General features: G+C 33.6%; 1 protein-coding gene and 1 long non-coding RNA gene across 4 annotated transcripts; both read right to left on the bottom strand.

Moving 5' to 3' along the window:
* Positions 1-12,598: 12,598 nt before the first annotated feature.
* On the bottom strand, positions 12,599-13,909 carry LOC112747757 (uncharacterized). Its single transcript, XM_025795946.1, has 2 exons — positions 12,943-13,909; positions 12,599-12,825 (listed from the first exon to the last, which is right to left on the bottom strand). The coding sequence occupies exons 1-2, from the start codon at positions 13,907-13,909 to the stop codon at positions 12,599-12,601; spliced, it is 1,194 nt and encodes a 397-aa protein (XP_025651731.1).
* A 4,521-nt stretch (positions 13,910-18,430) lies between these two features.
* LOC112747717 (uncharacterized) lies at positions 18,431-20,672 on the bottom strand. Of its 3 annotated transcripts, none has more exons than XR_003174957.3 (5): positions 20,263-20,662; positions 20,117-20,142; positions 19,049-19,310; positions 18,768-18,970; positions 18,431-18,641 (listed from the first exon to the last, which is right to left on the bottom strand). It is a non-coding gene; the product is annotated as an uncharacterized lncRNA (long non-coding RNA). The 3 variants fall into 3 exon arrangements; XR_003174959.3 differs by having other exon boundaries at positions 20,117-20,136; positions 20,263-20,384; XR_003174958.3 differs by lacking the exon at positions 20,117-20,142 and having other exon boundaries at positions 20,263-20,672.
* Between the last annotated feature and the right edge of the window lie 42 nt (positions 20,673-20,714).

Genomic DNA, 20,714 nt, shown 5'->3' with positions numbered 1-20,714 from the left:
TTGTCCTTAATGTTACATTTGTATTTAACTTCGCCCTTAAATTTTCTTTTGGACATAAATGCCCTTTGACTCGTTGGGGTAGTTAGAAGAATGGTTATATAAAATTAAATGGTATAGGTATATGTTAACCCCAAAAAAGAAGGGCAAGTTGGTTGCATCTGGATCTGCTGCCGACACCACCGTCGTCCACGGCGAGGAGGGAGAATGCCATGGCTGCCGAAAGCTCGATGTCGTCTCGGAGCAAATCTTCCTCGCATGGTGTGTTGCTGCTCTGTTCCCATGGTGAGAGGCTGGTGCTGCGTACCTCGGGGACGAAGGAGAACTACAGGCACAGATTTTGGGGCTGTGTTTATTATGGGGTTTGTTTTTCTTTCTTTTCTTCTCAGTTGAGTTATCTGGGTTGAGGAGTGGAGATTGAAGAGGGTGATTTTGTGTAGGTTCATGAAGGCTGCAACTTCTTTCGTTGGGCAGAGTCGGAGACAGAGTTGGGAAACCCAAAAATTGCAAGGAAGAAGAAGAAGCTTGCCTCCCTGAAATCAAGGACGAAAGCGGCAGAGTGGAAGTTAATGGTTGTTGCTCTGTTAGGGTTTGTTGGGTGGGCTGGGTTCCTGTTTCTGTTGCTGCATAATTTTTCTATGTCTAGGCCTAAGTGTGTAATTCCGTTGAACATGGTATGAAAAGGGTGTATGGCTATGATGCTGTTGTTGTTGTTGGTAGATTCTTTTAGGGTTGGTTTTGTTGACTGTGTGTTGGTGAGAAGTGTTTTGGTGGTAAGTTATTAGGTGACAATTATGTACCTGGTATGAATGTGTTATGTTGAATTGGTTCTCATCATGTATAAATGACAATTATGTGAATTTGATTTCTGCTTGTTAAATAACTGTTATCCATAACTGATTAATTTCCTAACAATATAACAAACTTGAATCAAAGATAACCTCTATTAATATGGTAAAATGTCATAATAACATTAGATAATAAAAAGTGTTTCAGGCACATATGTAATCCCAAAAGGGATGGCTGGTCCAATCCAGCAACCAAGTACAAGTCATAGTTGCTCATAGGCAAAGTTGACAGAAACATAACATAGCAAGAAGTAGATTACAAGTCACACTGCACTTTTCAAGCAATGTATCTACCTTAGAGTTATAGGTGAACCTAGATCTAGACCAATACCTAGGAGGGATAGCAATTAGGTACCTATAGGCCTCCTGATTCACAACTTTCATCTCGGCCATGTGCCTATCCCAATCCCTCCAGTGAGTTGCCTTAGCGCACTTCCACATCAGTTTCTTCAATTGCAATCCTGGAAACCTCTTTCTGAAGTTGCTGTACAAGTGTCTCACACAGAACCGATTATCCACGCCAGGTATAACCTCATCATATGCTGGCAACAGACCCTGCACGCATAGAATCAGGAAAATTGTAATTAGGGAGAATTGAATGGATGCATTTCACTCTATAAATTTAGTGTTAATTGCTTACTTTTTGTTGGTCAGACATGAAGGTAGATCTTCCCATCTTATCCAGCCCAACATCAGATGCAAGATGACTTAGAAACCAGCTCCATGAGTCCTTCGTCTCGGCTTCCACAACCGCATACGCAATTGGCAGCATTTGGTCATTGGGATCCCACCCAATTGCAGTTAGCAGCTGTCCTCCCTGGGGTGTCTTCAAGAAGCATCCATCTAGGCCAATAAAATCCCTGCAATGCTGGAAGCTCTGCTTGCATGCTTCCAAGCACACATAGATCCTCTGAAAGATGCAGTAATTGGTCCTTGATGATGCTGGTGCTTCACTGTCAAGATCTGGGGACCTCTGCACTTGTATGCGAACGGAGGATCCTGGATTTGCCTTCATAAGCTCCTGTCCGTAATCGTAAATTCTTTTATACTGCTCTCGGAAGGTTCCCTGAATTTGATCAAGTGCAATCTGCTTGGTCTTAGTGGCCAGTGACTTAGTCACAGTCAAGTTCCATTTCTTCTGTGCCTTGGAAACCAACTCCTTTATTTTCACTTTCGGATTCGACTCAACCTTCTTCTTAAACGCCTTGCCCAGCCATTTCAAATGTAAGATCCCCACCCTGTGTGCTTGTGTGCATGTGTGTGTCAAGTTCATGCTGCGTAGCTGCCAAGTTTCCTCACCCCTGACCTTCGTAGCATACACCCAGAAAGGACAATCACCCGAACAAACAGCCCTAACCCTCTACAAGTCACACTTCCTAAACCTGATTGACCTTGCCGTATGCACAGCATAAGCAGTTATAGTGTCCTTGAACTCCTCCCGAGATGCATACAATGTGCCAACTTCCCATTTGTATTGACTCATATCTTTCTGCAGCTTGTGAACTGGAAATGTGAAGCCCTCATGCTCTGAATCAGACCCAACCTGGTGATCGAAATCTCCCTCATCACTGTCTCCTCCCTCAACATTCTCAAACTGCTCATTTACACAAGCATTCTTATTCATAGCCCTAGGTTTTTTACTCATCACATTCACATCTTGAAACCCACTAACCTCAGGATCAACATCATCATCACTATCAGTAAAGTGCACATCATCTTCACTATCATCCTCTTCCCCAGATGGATTGTACTCCGATCGAGACTGTCACTGTTACTAGATTTATCATACCCAACTTCATTGTCGACCTCTGCCCCAGACTCAACAGCAAATGGTTCAGATTGCTTTCCCCCCTCATCTACTCCACCATACGGAACCAGCTCCAGCCCCTCACTAATGTCACCCATCCCTTCTTTATCCCCAATATCAATGTAGCCAACATCAGGAAACATCTCTTCCTCCTGAACCTTATGGACAAGATATAACTCTACATGGTCTCTCAACTTTGCTATTCGACACATCTCAATGGAATCCGCATCAGTTTTAAACAATTTCAGATTTTTTTCCATATCTTCAGCAACTGGATCCTTGAACCATAATGATGGGATATTCTCCTTGACGTAACCAAGTTGCTTTAGCTTAGCATACGCTTCAAAAACAGACCAACGATCACCATCAATATCTTCTATCACCGTTGTTTCTCCTCCCGCATACTCTAATGGACCATTCTTATACGTAAACCATCCTCCATGGTAAACCTTCACTTTAAAATTACCCATCATCTTCTACCACACCCTGAAATAGAGTACAACAACACATACACATTAACATAGAACATGAAACAGACGGAACTACCTACTCCCTACTCTCCACACACATGGCCTCATTCCAACGATAAACACACCCCCAAACCTTAAGTAATCTAACCCGAGAATACCTACTGCAGCGACAGCTACCAAACTGAAAAGAAGGAACAAAAACATACCTACTCAAACCCTATCGGTAATGCTCCAGCGAATCCTCACATCCCTTTCTTCCACTTCCTCGTCCTCGCCTCCACTCTTCGGTTTCAGTCCATCAACATCTCCGGTCCTCTCCGATCATGGCTTAGGGCACAACGTATTGGATTTCCTTTACCAAGCCTTGTGAATAAGAAACCAAGTGTTATGAATAAGAAACGTTAAGGGTTTCTCGTCCAAGGAAAGAAATCAAGCATTTCCCGCGAAATAAAAAAGGGTAGAATTGTCATTAAAAAAAATTTTAATTACAAAGGACGAAGTTAAATACAAATGCAATATTAAGGACGACTTTAATGGCAAAATAACAAGAGTGATGAATTCGATTCTGACACTAAACTTAAGGGACCAAAATCGTACTTACCCCTTAATATTAAATTGTTTTGTTCACAATTTTATTATACAATTATATTATAATGTGTTTATTATAATTAAACGGTATTTTTAATTTTTTAATAAAATTTTGCATTTTTTTAAAAAGTAAAATTATATATTCTTATTTTTATGATTCAATTTAATATAAAAGATCCATATTAAGCACCTAATCTAACAATATTTTTATTTTTTTTTTTCATTATACTTATCATACCCCGTGCAACTTCACTAGTTCTCAATGAAATTGATGCTGACATCTCTCAAATTAGTAAGGCCACAATAAATTGTTGGTAAATTGTTATATGTCTAAGTATCTTTGCTTCCAGGTTTTACCATTGCAATTCCCACAATAGAAACATGGATTTTTTTTTTCCTCACAGAATTATAGTCAAATTGGATCATACATTTAATCGAATTATTTTAATAATATAACTCAAATTCTTGTAGTAAAAAAAAAAATATAGTTCCTAATGAGAAATGAATAGAAGTCTAATTATCCTGGTAATTCGATAAAATTGACATACACTTGTTAAATTTTTTTATAGCGTTTGTTGCTCTGATCATTTTTTTAGGTAAACAATAATTTTTATAAATAATTTAAATAATAAATTTTAGAGTTGACCTAACAAAATAAAAAAATACTCTACCTTTTAAATTATTTCTTAAACTTTAACAATGAGAATAACTATTTATACACTTAGTGAATTGAACATCAAGCTATTATTAATTGTATATAAGTAAATCGAATAAAAAAAAAGCATCCCAGTAAAAATAATGAACATAATTATCTATATACCTATTGAATTAAATATCCGATATGTCCATTGTTCACATTATTTAGTATTATCAATTTTCTTTTTTTCTTTTTTTTTTGTTTTCATACCCCTTCCTTTTTCTTAAAATTCTACGGGCTTTTTTATATAAATAAACATGGAAAAAACATTAATTCCAGGAATACGCATGGCTTAAATTAATGACTGAAATACGCATGGCCAACTCAACCTCGCCGGCCACGAAATGGAGTTCCATACCAAATCGCAAGTGGCGCCCACGAAATGGAAGAGAGTGAAGTAGGGGCCATATCAGCTGTGTCGGGCACGAAATGGGGGAGCAGCCATTTTGTGGCTAGCACCCACGAAATGGGTATTCCAAGGGGGGCGGGCACGAATTGGTGCACCTCAGGTGTACCGGCCACGAATTGGTACCGTAATTTTCCTATATAAACGCTCGTGGATCAACGGCGAAAGGAACCATTATCACTCTCTTCTCACACTCCAAACTAGCCCTCAACCTCTGCACCCTCATTCTTTCTTTAAAATTTCCAGGTAGTAATATTGGTCTGCTATTTGTATGGCTGCGGAGAATGTTTACATGATTATATATCCTAATGGAGAAATTTCTCATACAGCAGAAGGTATTACATTCGTTTGCGACGATCCATTGTGGATAATGATTCCACCACAAACATCGTTGCAAGATTTGAAGAAGCCCCATCTCCTTTCTGCCAGCCACAAAATGAAAAAGCATGCTGCTCTTCCCTGCATTTCGTGGGCGCCACTTGCGATTTGGTGTGGAACTCCATTTCGTGGCTGGCGAGATTGAATTGGCCATGCGTATTTCAGTCATTAATTTAAGCCATGCGTATTTCGAGAATTAATGTTTTTCCAATGTTTATTTATATAAAAAGCCCAAACTCTACGCATTATTTTGGTTTTTTCAAATGCAAAATAATGATTCATCATCTTTTAACATAGAAAATTGTAAATTCCTCTGTTTTGCCATAATCAATCCACCAAAGCTACCACAAGAATTATTTGACGCTGCTATAATTGACTCATTGAAATCACCACATGTTAAAGTATAGAGATGATGAAAATTTTTTATTTTTTTGACTTATTTATTAAGTAATGAATTAGATATGTGGTTTTACTAGTGTTATTATATTATCACTGGTTTGGTACTTTTTGTTTTTTTTTTTTTGAAACAAAGAAGCTCAACACAAACATGGAGCACAAAGTAGTGACAATAACAAAATAAAAATAAAATAAAACAACGTCTGTTATATCCACCTAGTAACTTGTCAGAGCGAATATATATGCATCCCAATGTCATCTCCAGTATTGCCATCAACAACAAAAAGGATTTTCACACCTCCACTCCTTGTAGTTAAATCACGTCATGTTGATGATGTCTTCGACACTTTTACTTTTATTCTGAAACAACCTCCTGTTTCTTTCCAGCCAGACGTTCCATACAATGACAAAGAAACTTATAAACCACACCTTATGTTCCTCCTTTCTACCTGTAGCACCTGTCCAGCTTTCAAAGTGTTCCTTGAGGGTACTCGGAACAGACCATTTTCTGCCAAAATCAGATAGCCAAGTGCACCACACCTGTCAGGTAAATTTACAGCCAAGAAACAAGTGGTGAATATATTTCACATCATGATTACATAATACGCACACATTCTCATCCTGATTAACGATTTCGAGACGACACAACCTTTCCTTTGTGTTCACCTTGCCTATTAAAGCGAACCAGGCAAGTAACTCCACTCTTAGGGGACTAAGCCTTTTCAAATAGTCTTCGTGAAGCTATAGCTTGTTATCTCTTCCGGTAGTGTTTCCACCTGCAAGACCTGCACAAATGAGTTAGTAGAAAAAATGCCTTGCTTGTCAAACTTCCAGACAACTCTATCCTCTCTATCAAAAGCTAGTTTAATCGGTCTCAAAGCATCATGTAGTTGATTCACCAATTCCAACTCCCATTGGAAAAGCTCACGCCTCCACTGGAAGTTCCAAATCCACTCTAACCCATCCCAGAAACCATAGTTCCCTATGACAGATTCATTTTGATCTGAAACTGAGAAAAGCCTTGGAAACCTTTCCTTTAGAGGACCACCACTTAGCCACACATCTTCCCAAAAAAGAGTTTTCTGCCATTGCCAATCTCCATAGACAAGCCATTTATCATCTTGTCTCTTATATGTTGCTCCCTGATCTGTAGCTGACAGATATCCTTCCACGGGCCCCCTCTAGTAGGTAAAGTCTGGGAAGATAATAATTTAGTAGGAGAGAGACTATTACATGAGCAAACCACCTTCTTCCACAACGGACCCTCCTCTTTTGAGAACCACCACCACCACTTAAACAGGAGAGCTGTGTTACGAAGCATCGCATTACCAACTCCTAGCCCACCTAGCTTTTTTGGAGCTTGGACCAATTCCCAGTTAACCAAAGTCATCCCCTTCTTGCCATCCTCCTTACTCCACAAGAACCTTGGCTATAATGAAATAAGTTTCTCCTGAACACCCTTCGGCATCTTATATAAACTTAAATAATATACCGGGAGGCTATTCAGAACTGCTTTGATGAGCACAAGCTTCCCCGCTTTGTTGAGTGTCTTTGATTTTCATAAGCTGAGCTTCTCTTTCACTTTGTCTATAATTGACTTCCAAGTCTTGACTAACCTTGGGTTAGCTCCTAAGGAGATTCCAAGGTACCTGATCGGGAGAGTAGCCTCTTTGCACCCCAACAAGCTGCACATACTTTGAACCCACTGTTGTTCACAGTTGACTGGGATCAAGTTGGATTTGTCAAAGTTGATACTTAGCCCCAACATCACCTCAAAACTACGAAGCAGCCTCTTGTAATTTTTAATACTCCTCTGGTGGACAGAATAACACAGTATCATCAGCAAACTGGAGATGTGACAGTTCTATATTGTCTCTCCCAACAAGTAATGGAGCTATCCAACCGTTCCTGACTGTCACTCCAATCATTCTATGTAGGACATCCACAACAAGAACAAACAAGAATAGAGATAGAGGATCACCTTGTCGCAAATCTCTTTCCATCTTGAACGGCTTTATTGGCGACCCATTTATCAACACCGACATAGAAGTTGTGCTAACACACTCCATAACCCACTCTCTCCACTTCTGCAGAACAATATCCACGAAATTCAACTTTACCCTATTAATCTCTGAAATCACTTAACACACATATCAAGGCATCGAATGGTAATGAGAGAGGATTAAACATAGCAAATTTAAGGGCAAAGAAGCATGTTTTCAATCATAACACAAAATTAGGAAGAAAAATGTAAAGCATGCGAATTATATGAATAAGTGATTTACATATTGTAGTTTAGTACTAATAAATAAGAAAAAGTATTATACATAAAAGAATAAGAAGCATTATTCTTGTAAAGTTTAGTAGGTCACTTATTATTTTTCTTATAATCTTGTAGTATGATAATTTTATTTGAACCAACGCTAGCTTGAAAAAAAATCTTCTCTTCTTGCAATATCTTCAATGAGGTTTTGTAATTGTGTTTGTAAAAAATGAAAATTTTAGGGTTAAATGTTGTCGTTTTTTACTTTAATTTTAATTTTACAGCCTTTATATATATATATATATATATATATATATATATATATATATATATATATATATATATATAAAAGATGGTGTTTTATAAAAAAGTATTGTATGTGTCACATATTTAAACTAGTCATAAACAATTGAGAGTTAAAAGAAAAATAACGTCGCACACTTTTTAAAATATTATTCCTAGTCAAATCAAAAAGTAATGAGAAAAAATATTCAAACTGTAATTCCGATATTAAATTTTTTAAAATAATAAACAAAATTTAAAACAGAATTAGCATATTTACCAATATTACTAATCCTTTAAAGAATGAAGAATGAAAACTCAACCTTAAAAATAGATCAATGCATAACCTCAAAATAAAATAAAACTTAGATTAATAATCCATGAAAATAAAAACAAAACTCCTAATCCCCTTAACAAAGGAATTAGTGACTCATAGAAAAAGATGAAAAATGGCATAGGGACGAGCGACGGCGACGGCATAATGACGAGTAAGGGTCGGGTTGCGCCATTAAAGAGCAAGCCATCGACAATAGAGAGCAGAGCAGAGCTTGTAGAGGACTCGACCCAATGACAAAATGAAAGAAGTAGGCAGACGAGCACAAGACAGAGACAGACGAGGTACGATAAAGCCAAGGCAGCTAAGACAAGATACGGAAAGAAGAGGACAAAGAAGGATTTGAGAAGCGAGTAAACACTAGCGGTGCAAGGATGAGGAAGAGAAGAAGGAGAAGAGAGAAAGAAGGAAGTCACAGTGATTCCGATGACGATGACGAGTTGGTCCTGGTGGCGACGATGATGTCATGCTTTGAGGAGAGTGACTGTACAGAGAAAGAATGTAGGAGAATGTCCTAAGTAATTTTCATCAAAGGGTAGAGTTGAATTTTTAAATTTTGATAGAGGGTAATTTAAGAAAGAAATATTAGTAAAATTTTAGTTTTCGTCTCCAAAGATTTCAGCTCTATATATTCTCACTTTTTAGAAATATTGAAATAACTGAAATTTTGTATTTCAAAACTAAAATTTTAATTTTAATCTATAATCATTAAACACAATACTAAATTTCAATTTTTTTTCCATCTCTTTGTTTTAATATAAGTATTTCATACCAAACACAATCTCTTCTGTTAAGATAAGTCTGGTGATGTGGATGCCCATTTAATGGGCGGTTCACTCTTTTTTAGGACGAGGATTTAGTTTCTCAAAACAAAATGAAATTAATGAAACCAAATAGCAATGTTTTTGCACGCCTATAAATAAGCATGACCTAATACAAAAAAGATTACACACAGCAATAAAATATTTCACTTTCTCTCTTATAAATTATAATATTCTTCTCTGTTAATAAACTCTTTCTCTTATCTCTCTGTAGTTTTAAGCTATAATATTTATAATATTAGTAAATAAATAAATTACTTATATTATAGTAAGATAAGAGTATATTTATATTTTTCTATTTTATATTTTTTATTTATTTATTTTACAACATCTTCGTTTTAATATAAGTATTTCATACCAAACAGAATCTATCGGACATACCCATTAAAAAGCCTTATCATTTTTTTTAACTAGTTAATAAGATGAACGGTAAAGGGGTGGTGTTTGCACTTTCTTTGGAACAATTATTTATTATTAGTTAGACTTATTGAAGGGAGGTATAAAATAATTTTAGCCTCTATCGCTATACCTATGGCCATTATTAAATTCATATGGACTGTTGTGAAAAAGTTAATATATGAAGCAGATATTGCTGCTGCCTGCTCTTGTCTTTTATTTTATAAAGCTTGCTCCATAAAATGAAACTTATATGGGGGCAGTTAGACTGTGTACGTGATTGCCATTAACACATTTGCTTCATATTCAACAAATTTTACCAAATTGCATCGATCGGTTGCTTATAAGTGGGAGAATTCCCCAAAATAAAAATGGATAATTATGTTTATCACATATACTAACAAATTATTAGAACAATAGTAAATAACTTGGTTTTTCGAAACTAAAAACGCATATACAAATTTTTAAATTGTAAGAATAATATAGTCCCTCACTCTCTCCACATTTTTTTTTCTCTTGGCAAATTAGTAATTCGTATCAATTTGTGCTACTTAGAACTTGAATAATATGATGACATCCTCAGTGTTAGACACATAATGTGAAGTAGAGCTGAGTTTGTTGAATGTTATGGATTTGAGTCTCCATAAGCATTTAGTTATGAGTTTAACTATGATGCACTAAAAAAATAAATACAATAATTTAATTATATTTATTTTTTAAATAATATCTAATAATTGTAATAAAAAAAATTATTGACGTAACTAAAATATGTATAAAATTTATTCACTGTAAGTATAATACCCACACTATATTGGCCCTAGGATCACTCACTCATATAAACGACGCTATCATATTTTTCATCTCTTAAACTCACTAACACTCATAAAACAAGGGAGAGAATTTACCAAACATACCCATTTCATTATGAACACACAAAATACATAAGGCATATATGCCTTTATATAGGCAAAGTTTCATATTAAAAGTTCATGATTCTACTAACTTCTTAATACACATACTTATCCAACTTTGCTTCTTCCTTTGACTATTCAAATAAGTAATTTCTAGCACATCTTGAAAATTCTTCATTAAGCTTAGTCATCAATCTTGAACCTTTCAATGCACTTCATGATTCTTCTAGTATGGAGGTGATGAGTGCAACTTCCTTTCAATTCCAATTCAATTTGATTTTGAACTTCTTCATTGTTGTAGAATGTTGTAGTTATACTACTCTCTTGAATGTTCTTGGTTATTTTCCAAATTTCCAACATCTTCTAGTAAATTAATGTTTATTGTTTTCAATTCAAACTTTGCTTCTTCAATTCTTTAACCATGCTTCATGAAAATTTTAATCTATGCAAGTTGATTTAAAATTTTAATCAACATTGCCTCCCTTAAATCAAACTTGCAGAATTAAGCATCTTCTTCAATTTGTAAAATAACTCGATCTTTAATGGCTTTGTAAATATATCAGCAACTTGTTCTTCAGTTGGACAATACTCGATCACTGATTTTTGTTTGTATCCTTTTGCAACTAATATTGCTTTGAAACAATCAACTTCACCACTGGGTTTGTACTTAGTCTTGTAAATCCACTTTACTCCAATCGGCTTCTTATTTGCTGGTAAATCTGTCAGCTCCCATGTGTCATTTTTCTCAATGGCATGAATCTCCTCATCCATTGCTTTCTTCCAATTGTTGTCTAAAAATGTTTCTTCAAAGTTCAACAGCTCACAATCTGAAAATAGAGCAAAGTTTATGATTTCTTCATCGGACGGATCGTTGTCATTGCCAACTTCATAATCTGCTAATCTAGCAGGTAGTCTCCTCTCTCTTTGAGGTCTTCTAGATGATTCAGGTTGTTCGGTTGCATCTGGTTGTCTTTCTTCTTCATCATCACATGTATTTGAAATTACAATCGGATGTTTTTCTGTCTTTGTGTCCCAGTTCCACATGTTTTTCTCGTCGAACGTCACGTCTCTGCTGATGATTACTTTCTTTGATACTGGATTGTACAACTTGTATGCTTTTGAGTCTATGCTATAACCAATAAAGATACACTTCTCGCCTTTGTCATCTAACTTCTTCCTTAATTGATCTGGTACGTGGGCATAAGCAATACACCCAAAGACTCTGAAATGATGAATGGAAGGCCGCTTTCCACTCCAAGCTTCCTCTGGAGTTTTATCACGAACACTTTTTGTTGGACACCTGTTTAAAATATAAACTGCTGTTGCGACTGCTTCTGCCCAAAACTCTTTAGGCATTTGTTTTGACTTGAGCATGCATCTGACCATCTCCATGATGGTTCTGTTCTTTCTTTCAGCAACTCCATTTTGTTGAGGAGTGTATCTAGTTGTTAGTTGGTGTTGAATTCCGTGTTGCTTAAAGTATTCTGAACACGCAAGATATTCTGTTCCTCTGTCTGTTCTGAGAATTTTGATTTTACAGCCACTTTGTTTTTCGACAAACGCCTTGAATGTCTTAAAGACATCACATGCTTCTGATTTCTGCTTCAGAAAGTATACCCATGTATATCTACTAAAATCATCAATAAAAGTGATAAAGTACCTGCTACCACCATTACTTGGAACTTCTATAGAACAGAGATCTGAATGCACAATTTCAAGTAATCTTCTAGCTCTCCAAGACTTTCCTGTAGGGAATGGATCTCTGTGCTTCTTTCCCAGTTGACAAATCTCACAAATACAATTGGGAATATGAATCCGTGGTAGACCAGAAACAAGTCCTTTTCTTGACAGGTAGTTTAGGCCAGAAAAATGAAAGTGGCCAAACCGCATATGCCACAACCAGTTATCATCAAGTATCACAGAACTCATGCAAGAGGGATTAACATGTTGAATTTTTAACGGAAACATTCTGTTTGAAGTCATCTTTGCTTTATCAATGAACCTTCAATTGTTGTCAAATACAGTGCAATATCCACGATAAGTTATCATCTTATATCCTTTCTCAGATAATTGCCCCATACTCAGTAAATTGTAATCAAGTTCAGGAGCATAGAAAACATCAGAAATATAATTCAGAGAACCATCTTTCAATCTGATTGGTATGTGCCCTTTTCCTTCAATAGGGATCTTTGTACTATTACCAAACTTCAATAATAGTTTAACTGAATCATCTAATGAAGAAAATAACTCCTTTCTACCAGACATATGATTACTGCAAGCATTATCCAAGTACCATATATTTTCATCTTCAGCACATGAATTACTTGTAAAAAATAAAGTCTGAGTACCCGAATTATCATCAGTATTTTGATGCTGATTTTCTGCAACGTGTGCTTGATTGTTATTCACCATTTTGAATCTGCAATCTGCTACTTTGTGTCCATACTTTCCACAATGAAAATAGTTGAAATTGGTTCTTTCTTGATAAAAATTGCCTCGACCTCTTCCTCGGTTGACAGGCCTAAAATTCGTTCCACCTCTTCCTTGATTAGGTGGTGTAAAATTATTGTAACTTCCTTGGTTGTAATTGGCACGACCTCTACCTCTGAAACTTTCTCTACCTCTACTTTGAAAATTAAAACCACGACCTCGTCCTTCTTGTGTACGGTTTGATTCTGCAACGTTGTTGAAATTCACTCGGCTTTTCAGGGCTTCCTCGGTTGATTTTTCAGACTTCTCTAGTATTCTACTGATGTGGCTTTCCATGGTTCCTTGCAACTCTGCAATCGTCATGGTATCCATATCGTGGGACTCTAGTATCGTAGTCACCACATGGTCATACTTCATCGGCATGGTGCGAAGAATTTTCTCCACCACTTTGCTATCGGGCATATCTTCTCCATAGACTCTCATCTTATTGACAAGATCTGTAACACGAGTAAAATATTGCTCAACGGTTTCTGAGCTAGACATCTCGTACCTTTCATATTCTCTTCTTAAAGACTGTAGCTTTGCTTTCTGAGCTTTATCTACACCTTTGTATGACAGCTTCAACGTGTTCCATGCTTCCTTTGCATTTTTGGCATTTGCTATTTTGCCAAACACCGTATAATCTACTCCTTGATGAATTTGAGATAGCGCCAATTGATCTCTCCTTTGTTGGGCAGCATCTGCTCCTTCTTGCAAACCTGGTTCAATGAAATTCCACAGGTTCTGGACCTTCAAATGGGTGGACATCAAAGTCTCCCAATAACTATAATCAAGTTTCCCATCTAACTTGGGACCGGACCACACAATATTAAAAGTGTTTGCCATACTGACTCTATGAATAAACAACTATGTGAGAACTCTCTCACACCTCACAAACTCTCAAACACCAGGCGCTGGATTAACCAGCTCTGATACCAAATGTAAGTATAATACCCACACTATATTGGCCCTAGGATCACTCACTCATATAAACGACGCTATCATATTTTTCATCTCTTAAACTCACTAACACTCATAAAACAAGGGAGAGAATTTACCAAACATACCCATTTCATTATGAACACACAAAATACATAAGGCATATATGCCTTTATATAGGCAAAGTTTCATACTAAAAGTTCATGATTCTACTAACTTCTTAATACACATACTTATCCAACTTTGCTTCTTCCTTTGACTATTCAAATAAGTAATTTCTAGCACATCTTGAAAATTCTTCATTAAGCTTAGTCATCAATCTTGAACCTTTCAATGCACTTCATGATTCTTCTAGTATGGAGGTGATGAGTGCAACTTCCTTTCAATTCCAATTCAATTTGATTTTGAACTTCTTCATTGTTGTAGAATGTTGTAGTTATACTACTCTCTTGAATATTCTTGGTTATTCTCCAAATTTCCAACATCTTCTAGTAAATTAATGTTTATTGTTTTCAATTCAAACTTTGCTTCTTCAATTCTTTAACCATGCTTCATGAAAATTTTAATCTATGCAAGTTGATTTAAAATTTTAATCAACATTCACACTTCTAGTATATTAAAAGTAGAATTTTAAGTACTGATTGTTTTTCTTAGAATAATAAAACTTGTAATATATTGACAAAATATATTTAAAAGCTAATAAAAAATCAGTGTAAAGAAGTTTGAAATTATTTTATGTTGTATTTTAACTATTTTTAATTTTATTTTATATTCATTAATTATTGTTAGAATAATTAATTAATATTAAATATAATAAATATATAATTGTAAAATTATAAATATTAAATTAAATGGAGTAACTTAAGTTATTGACTCTCTAATATAACTCGTATAGACATTCATATTACTTAAATTAAAGTGGGTGAGGAATTTAGAAAATTTGAGTGTGAAAGGTTGAAAGGTATATGCAAATAAATAAGTATAAAAATTGCCGAAGGTTTCGCCGGCAAGGGCCTACGTAGAAACGATAGTTTCAAGAGAATATGCAAAGAGAAGGTAAACAAACAAAAGATTGGAAGGTTCAATTAATGTGTAGTAGTAATATGATTCACGAGAATGGAGGGCTACATTTTGGGATATACATTATAGCATTGTGCACTTCAAACAATCATGGAACGTCTGGTTAAAGAAGATAGGGCAAAATATATTTTTTATTTTTAAATTTTATTACATTTTTTTTAAATTTTATTTTATTTTAATTTTATTCAAAAAAATTTATTTGTATTAAATATATTGTTAGTAGTTATTTTTCAAAAAATTTAGAACCAATTCAATAATAATTTTATAAAATTAATTTTTAACATAAGTAAATCAGACATAATTGTCATGTATTATTATTGAATTGGTTCTAAAATTTTTAAAAATTTAACTGTTAAGTGTATATTTGATACAAATCGAAAATTTTGTAACAAAATTAAAATAAAATCAAACTTACGGATATTTTTAATAAATTTCAAAAACAAAAATATACTTTACTCGATTTTTTTTGTTTTTATTTTTAATATTTTTTGTGCTTAGATTCTTTTATAGAAAATTAGGAAAAATTAAATTTTAATTCTTTGTCTTTTTGTAATTCCAAAAAAAAAACAAATGAACACAAACCAAACAAATATTTAATAATTTTATTTTAATACATTATTAGCATAAAATAAATTTAAATATGTGTTTTTAATTATGTAATGTTATGTCCACAAAAATAACCATCTGCGTGAATTGTCATAAAAAAAAACACCAATATGATTAAATAATTGTATAAACAATAAAACTAAACCGCTTGTTTTAATTTCTTGACATATAGAATTTTAACTAGGGTTGTCCAAGGTCGCCCAACAATCATTTGGCTATGTTTGTTTACGAAAATAAGACAAGACATTGAAAATAAGATATAAAAGATAAAGATATTAAATTTAGTATTTTTGTATTCTGTTTGGTAATAAAATAAAATAAATTATAAAAATCTAATTCATTCTATTTTTTATTAAAAAAAATTGAGAAGAAAAATATAATAATAAAAATATAATTATAAAAAATTAACAAGAATAATAAAAAAATAAAAAATAAGTGTTTCTATGTTCTTATTAAAATAGATACAACATATATTAATTTAGTATCTTTAAATACAATATTTCTATTAATATCTCATTTATTAAATATAATTTTATATCTCAATGTCTCTATCTTAATATCATGTTCCCGTAAACAAACACAACATTTATTATGCTGCATGTGCAAGCTTGTAAGAAGATTAAGGGTGTGTTTGGCAAACACGTTGGAGAGAAGAGAAGCACGTTTGAGCTTCTTGAAAGTTTTACTTTGTTGTTTGGCTATTTTTATCTTCCTGAACGCAGAAGTGATTCTGCTTCTAAACGCACGTTTAGGAGAAGCTAAAATTTGTAGCTTCTGCGTTTCACTTTCATGGTTGCTTGTTGTCTTTGAAAAATTAAGTGAAATTTTATTTCTTTTTTACTAATCCTATCCTTCATTTTCTTCTATAAAAAGATACTAATAACTATTACTTTCATAATAATTTTTTACAGTTCTTCTTACTTCTTCATAGTTATTCGTTCCAAATTTTTTTTCATTAAAATAGTTCAAATTTGTTTTAATCACTAGCAAATTAAATATTTTAATTTTTTATTATTTTTAATACTTATTTTTATATTTTAATTTTTATATTTTTTATTGTATCTTTTATTTATATTTTTTATTATATTTTTTATTTATATGATAAATATTTTTATATTATTTGTGTAGTGTTCTGATTTCTCATGTTATGTTTTTATGAGTTTTTTTAATCATTTATTATACTATTTTTTATATGTATATTTTTTTATGAATTTTTTTTTATTTTTGTTTGGATTATTTATTTATTTTATTGTATTTCTTTTATTCATATGACAAATGTTGTTGACTTTTTTTAGGATATTTTTATTTTTTTTATATGAATTCTTTTTTTTCTATGCAGTATCTTGCGTATGAAATTTTTTATTTTTTTTTTAATTTTATTCATACGAATTTTATTTACTTTTTATTATATTTTTTGTTCATATGATATATGTTGTTGATTTTATGGAATTTTTATTATTTCTTATGTGTATGATTTTTTTCTATTCTTTAAAGTACTCTATTTTTATTTTGTATTAATTTTTTAAATTTTTTATTCTGACTTTGTAAAATTTATAATTGTAATTATTATATACTACGTTTATTATCAAAATTTTGTATAATATAAATTATGATCCTATAAAAAAGGACAAAATAAATAAGAAATTAATTATATGTAACAACAAAATCATAAATAATAAAAATTTATAGTAAAAAATAATACTAAATTAAAGAGTACTAACCGTACTAAAAAAATTATAGAATATTTTTTTTGACATTATAAAATTTATAGTACTCTCTTTTATATTATAGTACTCTCTTTTATATTTTTATTTTTTTATTATATTTATTTTATTTATATGATAAATATTTTTATATTATTTTTGTTAGTATTTTGATTTTGCATATGTAAAAAATTATTTAAATTGATGTCTCTTTTAGTAATTTTTCATCTAAAAATGATTTTAAGTAGTATAATCCAAACAACATTTATTTTACTACAATCAATTTTGATATAAAAATTGCCAAACAAAAATTACGTTAACCCAAACTTACTTTTCATCAAAATTAATTTTGTAAAATCACTTCTATGCAAACTCCCGTTTGTAAACTGAAATCAAACACACACTAAGAGAGTGTATGAGAAAGTTGAGGAGGCAAGTGTCTTTAGTCTTCAATTTGGGTGGACCATATTGCTATATGTGTGTTAAAGAACCTAGGTTTCAATGAGAATCATCGAAAGTAGTTGGTAAAGTGAAACCTTTTGGACTTTCGGTAACAGCTACTACAATCAATTTGTTTGAAATTTTTCATTTTTGTACATTCCATTAAACCCAAGTTAACGTCTCGAGTTCATTGTCAACAAAACAATCATACTTTGATATACTTTTTCATTGTAATTTCTCAATCCTTTGCTTTAACGTTGTAATGTGCATCTTCAACCATACTTCTACCTTTGATGCACTTTAAATTCATTATAATTGAGAAAAGAAGGCATTGTATAATTGTATTTCCCATAGATGTTAAGAAAAGAGACCAATCTTATTTCAAGAGTAGAATGCTTGTTCTTTTCACCATTACTATTTTCGAAGAGAAAATTCAGATTTTTTATTTTGATTTAATGCAATTGGGTCCAGACAAACACTCTTCAAAGATGAGTGGAAATAAAGAATATGAAGCAGCTTAGTAAAATATAAGAATGGGAAATCTCAACTAAACAGAGAAATGACAAGCCAAGGTAGTGATTAATTGGCCTAGGCAACATTCAAAGCGAAAAGCGTGCATACCATGTCAATTAATCAAAGTGAAGATTGAGTTTTGAAAACAAAACTTCTCTAAAATTCAGCAGCATCTCAGTAGTACATAGTACATTTCCCAAAATCAAACAAACAATGAGCATTCTCATATCATGACCTAAAACATTTCCCAAAGCTTTCCAACAGCTATGGATGAATGCTCTGTGGAATCTGAAAATCTAAGAAAAAGAAAGAAACAACAACATAACACTTTGATCAAAATACAGCCCAAACAAAACAAAATCAGCTTAATAATATAAACAGACAATATAATTGTGAAGAAACAAAAAGAGTAAAACAATTACCATATCCTCAATCCGCGTATTTAGCTACTGTGTCAGCAATTTCCTGTGGAAGGACATGAGGGGGAAAAGTATGAAGGGCGTCCTCTCGCGTAGGAGGACAATGTAGGAGGGTCCCGATGGACCCCGATTTCAGTATGAAAGTTAGGATACGGTGTGCCCTTATCTCGTTCAATTGCGTGGTTTGCCTAGGAGTAGGTGGACCACTTAACATAAATAAAATGAATTTGTTAACAGTCTGCTACTTCTGCACTAGATAAAGAAAAACAAAATTAATTTATTACCTCGTCACTAGCAGAACAAAAAGTACTCCCGTACTCATCAGATGTAAGACTTGAGCATCACAGTCTGGAAAAACCTCCGGATTAGGATCATCCTCATCTTCATCTGCAGTTCTCGGTCTCTTATTTTCTGGGGATTCCAATTGGAATCCCCTGTCTTCCCTTTCGTTGTCGTCTTCGGAGTCACTTGGCGGCGACCTCTTCTTGCTGCCAGAGGCTTTATTTCCAAGCCCCAGAACGTCGTCATCGCTGCTGTGCGTCATGCCTGGAACAAAATGAGAAAAGCATTCCGGCAGTAAATTGGACGTTCCCGGATAAACAATCAGCAGCAAAATAACTCATATGAATCCAAATTACATCAAACAGGTAAAACAAGCAGCCAATTCATATGGTTCAGGCAACATTGAGCAAAATAAGACAACTCAAATCAGCACCAAACAGTGAGAAACTTCAAAATTAACAACACAGCAGAATGTAAAAGCGCAACACATCAACATCATCATCAAACAGTTGAGCATTAGCAAGAGCGGAGACCTAAATCCACTAAAAACAAGATACTGAGTGAAACCCTAGCATAGATCGTGAAACCGAATTTTCCAAACTAGAACTACACAATAGAAAAAAACGAATTAGAATTCAGGATTGAGCTGTTGCAATCAGCAGTAAAATAACTCATATGAATCCAAATTACATCAAACAGGTAAAACAAGCAGCCAATCAATATGGTTCAGGCAACATTGAGCAAAATAAGACAACTCAAATCAGCACTAAACAGTGAGAAACTTCAAAATTAACAACACAGCAGCATGTAAAAGCGCAACACATCAACATCATCATCAAACAGTTGAGCATTAGCAAGAGCGGAGACCTAAATCCACTAAAAACAAGATACTGAGTGAAACCCTAGCATAGATCGTGAAACCGAATTTTCCAAACTAAAACTACACAATAGAAAAAAACGAATTAGAAGGAGAACGTAAATCGCGAAGAAAATCCAAATCCAGAGCACTAAAAACGAATATGGAAACGATGTGACTGCAAGAAGAAACTAAGTAGTGAAAAAATAATTACCGTTTTTGAATCTTTTCGATCTGGATCTTAATGTTAGTGTTGCATGCAAAAGCCAATAGCAATATCAAATTTTTGTTAACAAGAAGTTCCAAAACAAGGATGAAAATTTTACAAAATGAAATAAAAAGGGGATTAAAGGAGCTTACCGAATCAGGGATTTTGAAAGAAGTGGGTGAAGAAATTGGAGGATCTTTAGAAATAGAGGAAGAAGTATTTATTGAATGAATTTGAGCGCGAAATAAGATATGCACGCCGTACGCGTTTGTTGTTATATAACCGTCAAAGCATTGCATGCTGCTCTCACACGTTGACACGTGGATATTCCGAAATTGTTGCCCCTCCTCGATTTTAGGCACAGGATCTTATTGGCTTCCTCACTAACTACTAACTTATAGGAAAATTTTCAGGTGTTACAATCACTTTACTGATACATTGGTATGACAAGTACTATCAGGTAGCCAATTAAAAAGTTGTTGTGTATAATATTGTGTAAAGACCAAAAAGACTATGGAAGGACACTCAATGAAACGGCTAAAGATAATCCTCAAAGAAAGCTTATTATGAGATAGCTGAATTGGAATAAGCTGGTGGTGGCTCT

Source organism: Arachis hypogaea, chromosome 15 (assembly GCF_003086295.3).
Source record: "Arachis hypogaea cultivar Tifrunner chromosome 15, arahy.Tifrunner.gnm2.J5K5, whole genome shotgun sequence".
NCBI classification, from domain to species: domain Eukaryota; kingdom Viridiplantae; phylum Streptophyta; class Magnoliopsida; order Fabales; family Fabaceae; genus Arachis; species Arachis hypogaea.
Note: the sequence above shows the minus strand (reverse complement) of the source record. Positions and strands in the feature narration are given on the sequence as shown.

Excerpts from the sequence above, each read along its gene's own strand:
- LOC112747757 (XM_025795946.1), bottom strand. The coding sequence starts at position 13,909 with ATGGCAAACACTTTTAATATTGTGTGGTCCGGTCCCAAGTTAGATGGG. Across the intron at positions 12,826-12,942 it reads AAATACTGATGATAATTCGG|ATGATTCAGTTAAACTATTA; the intron begins GTACTCAGACTT and ends TTTCTTCATTAG.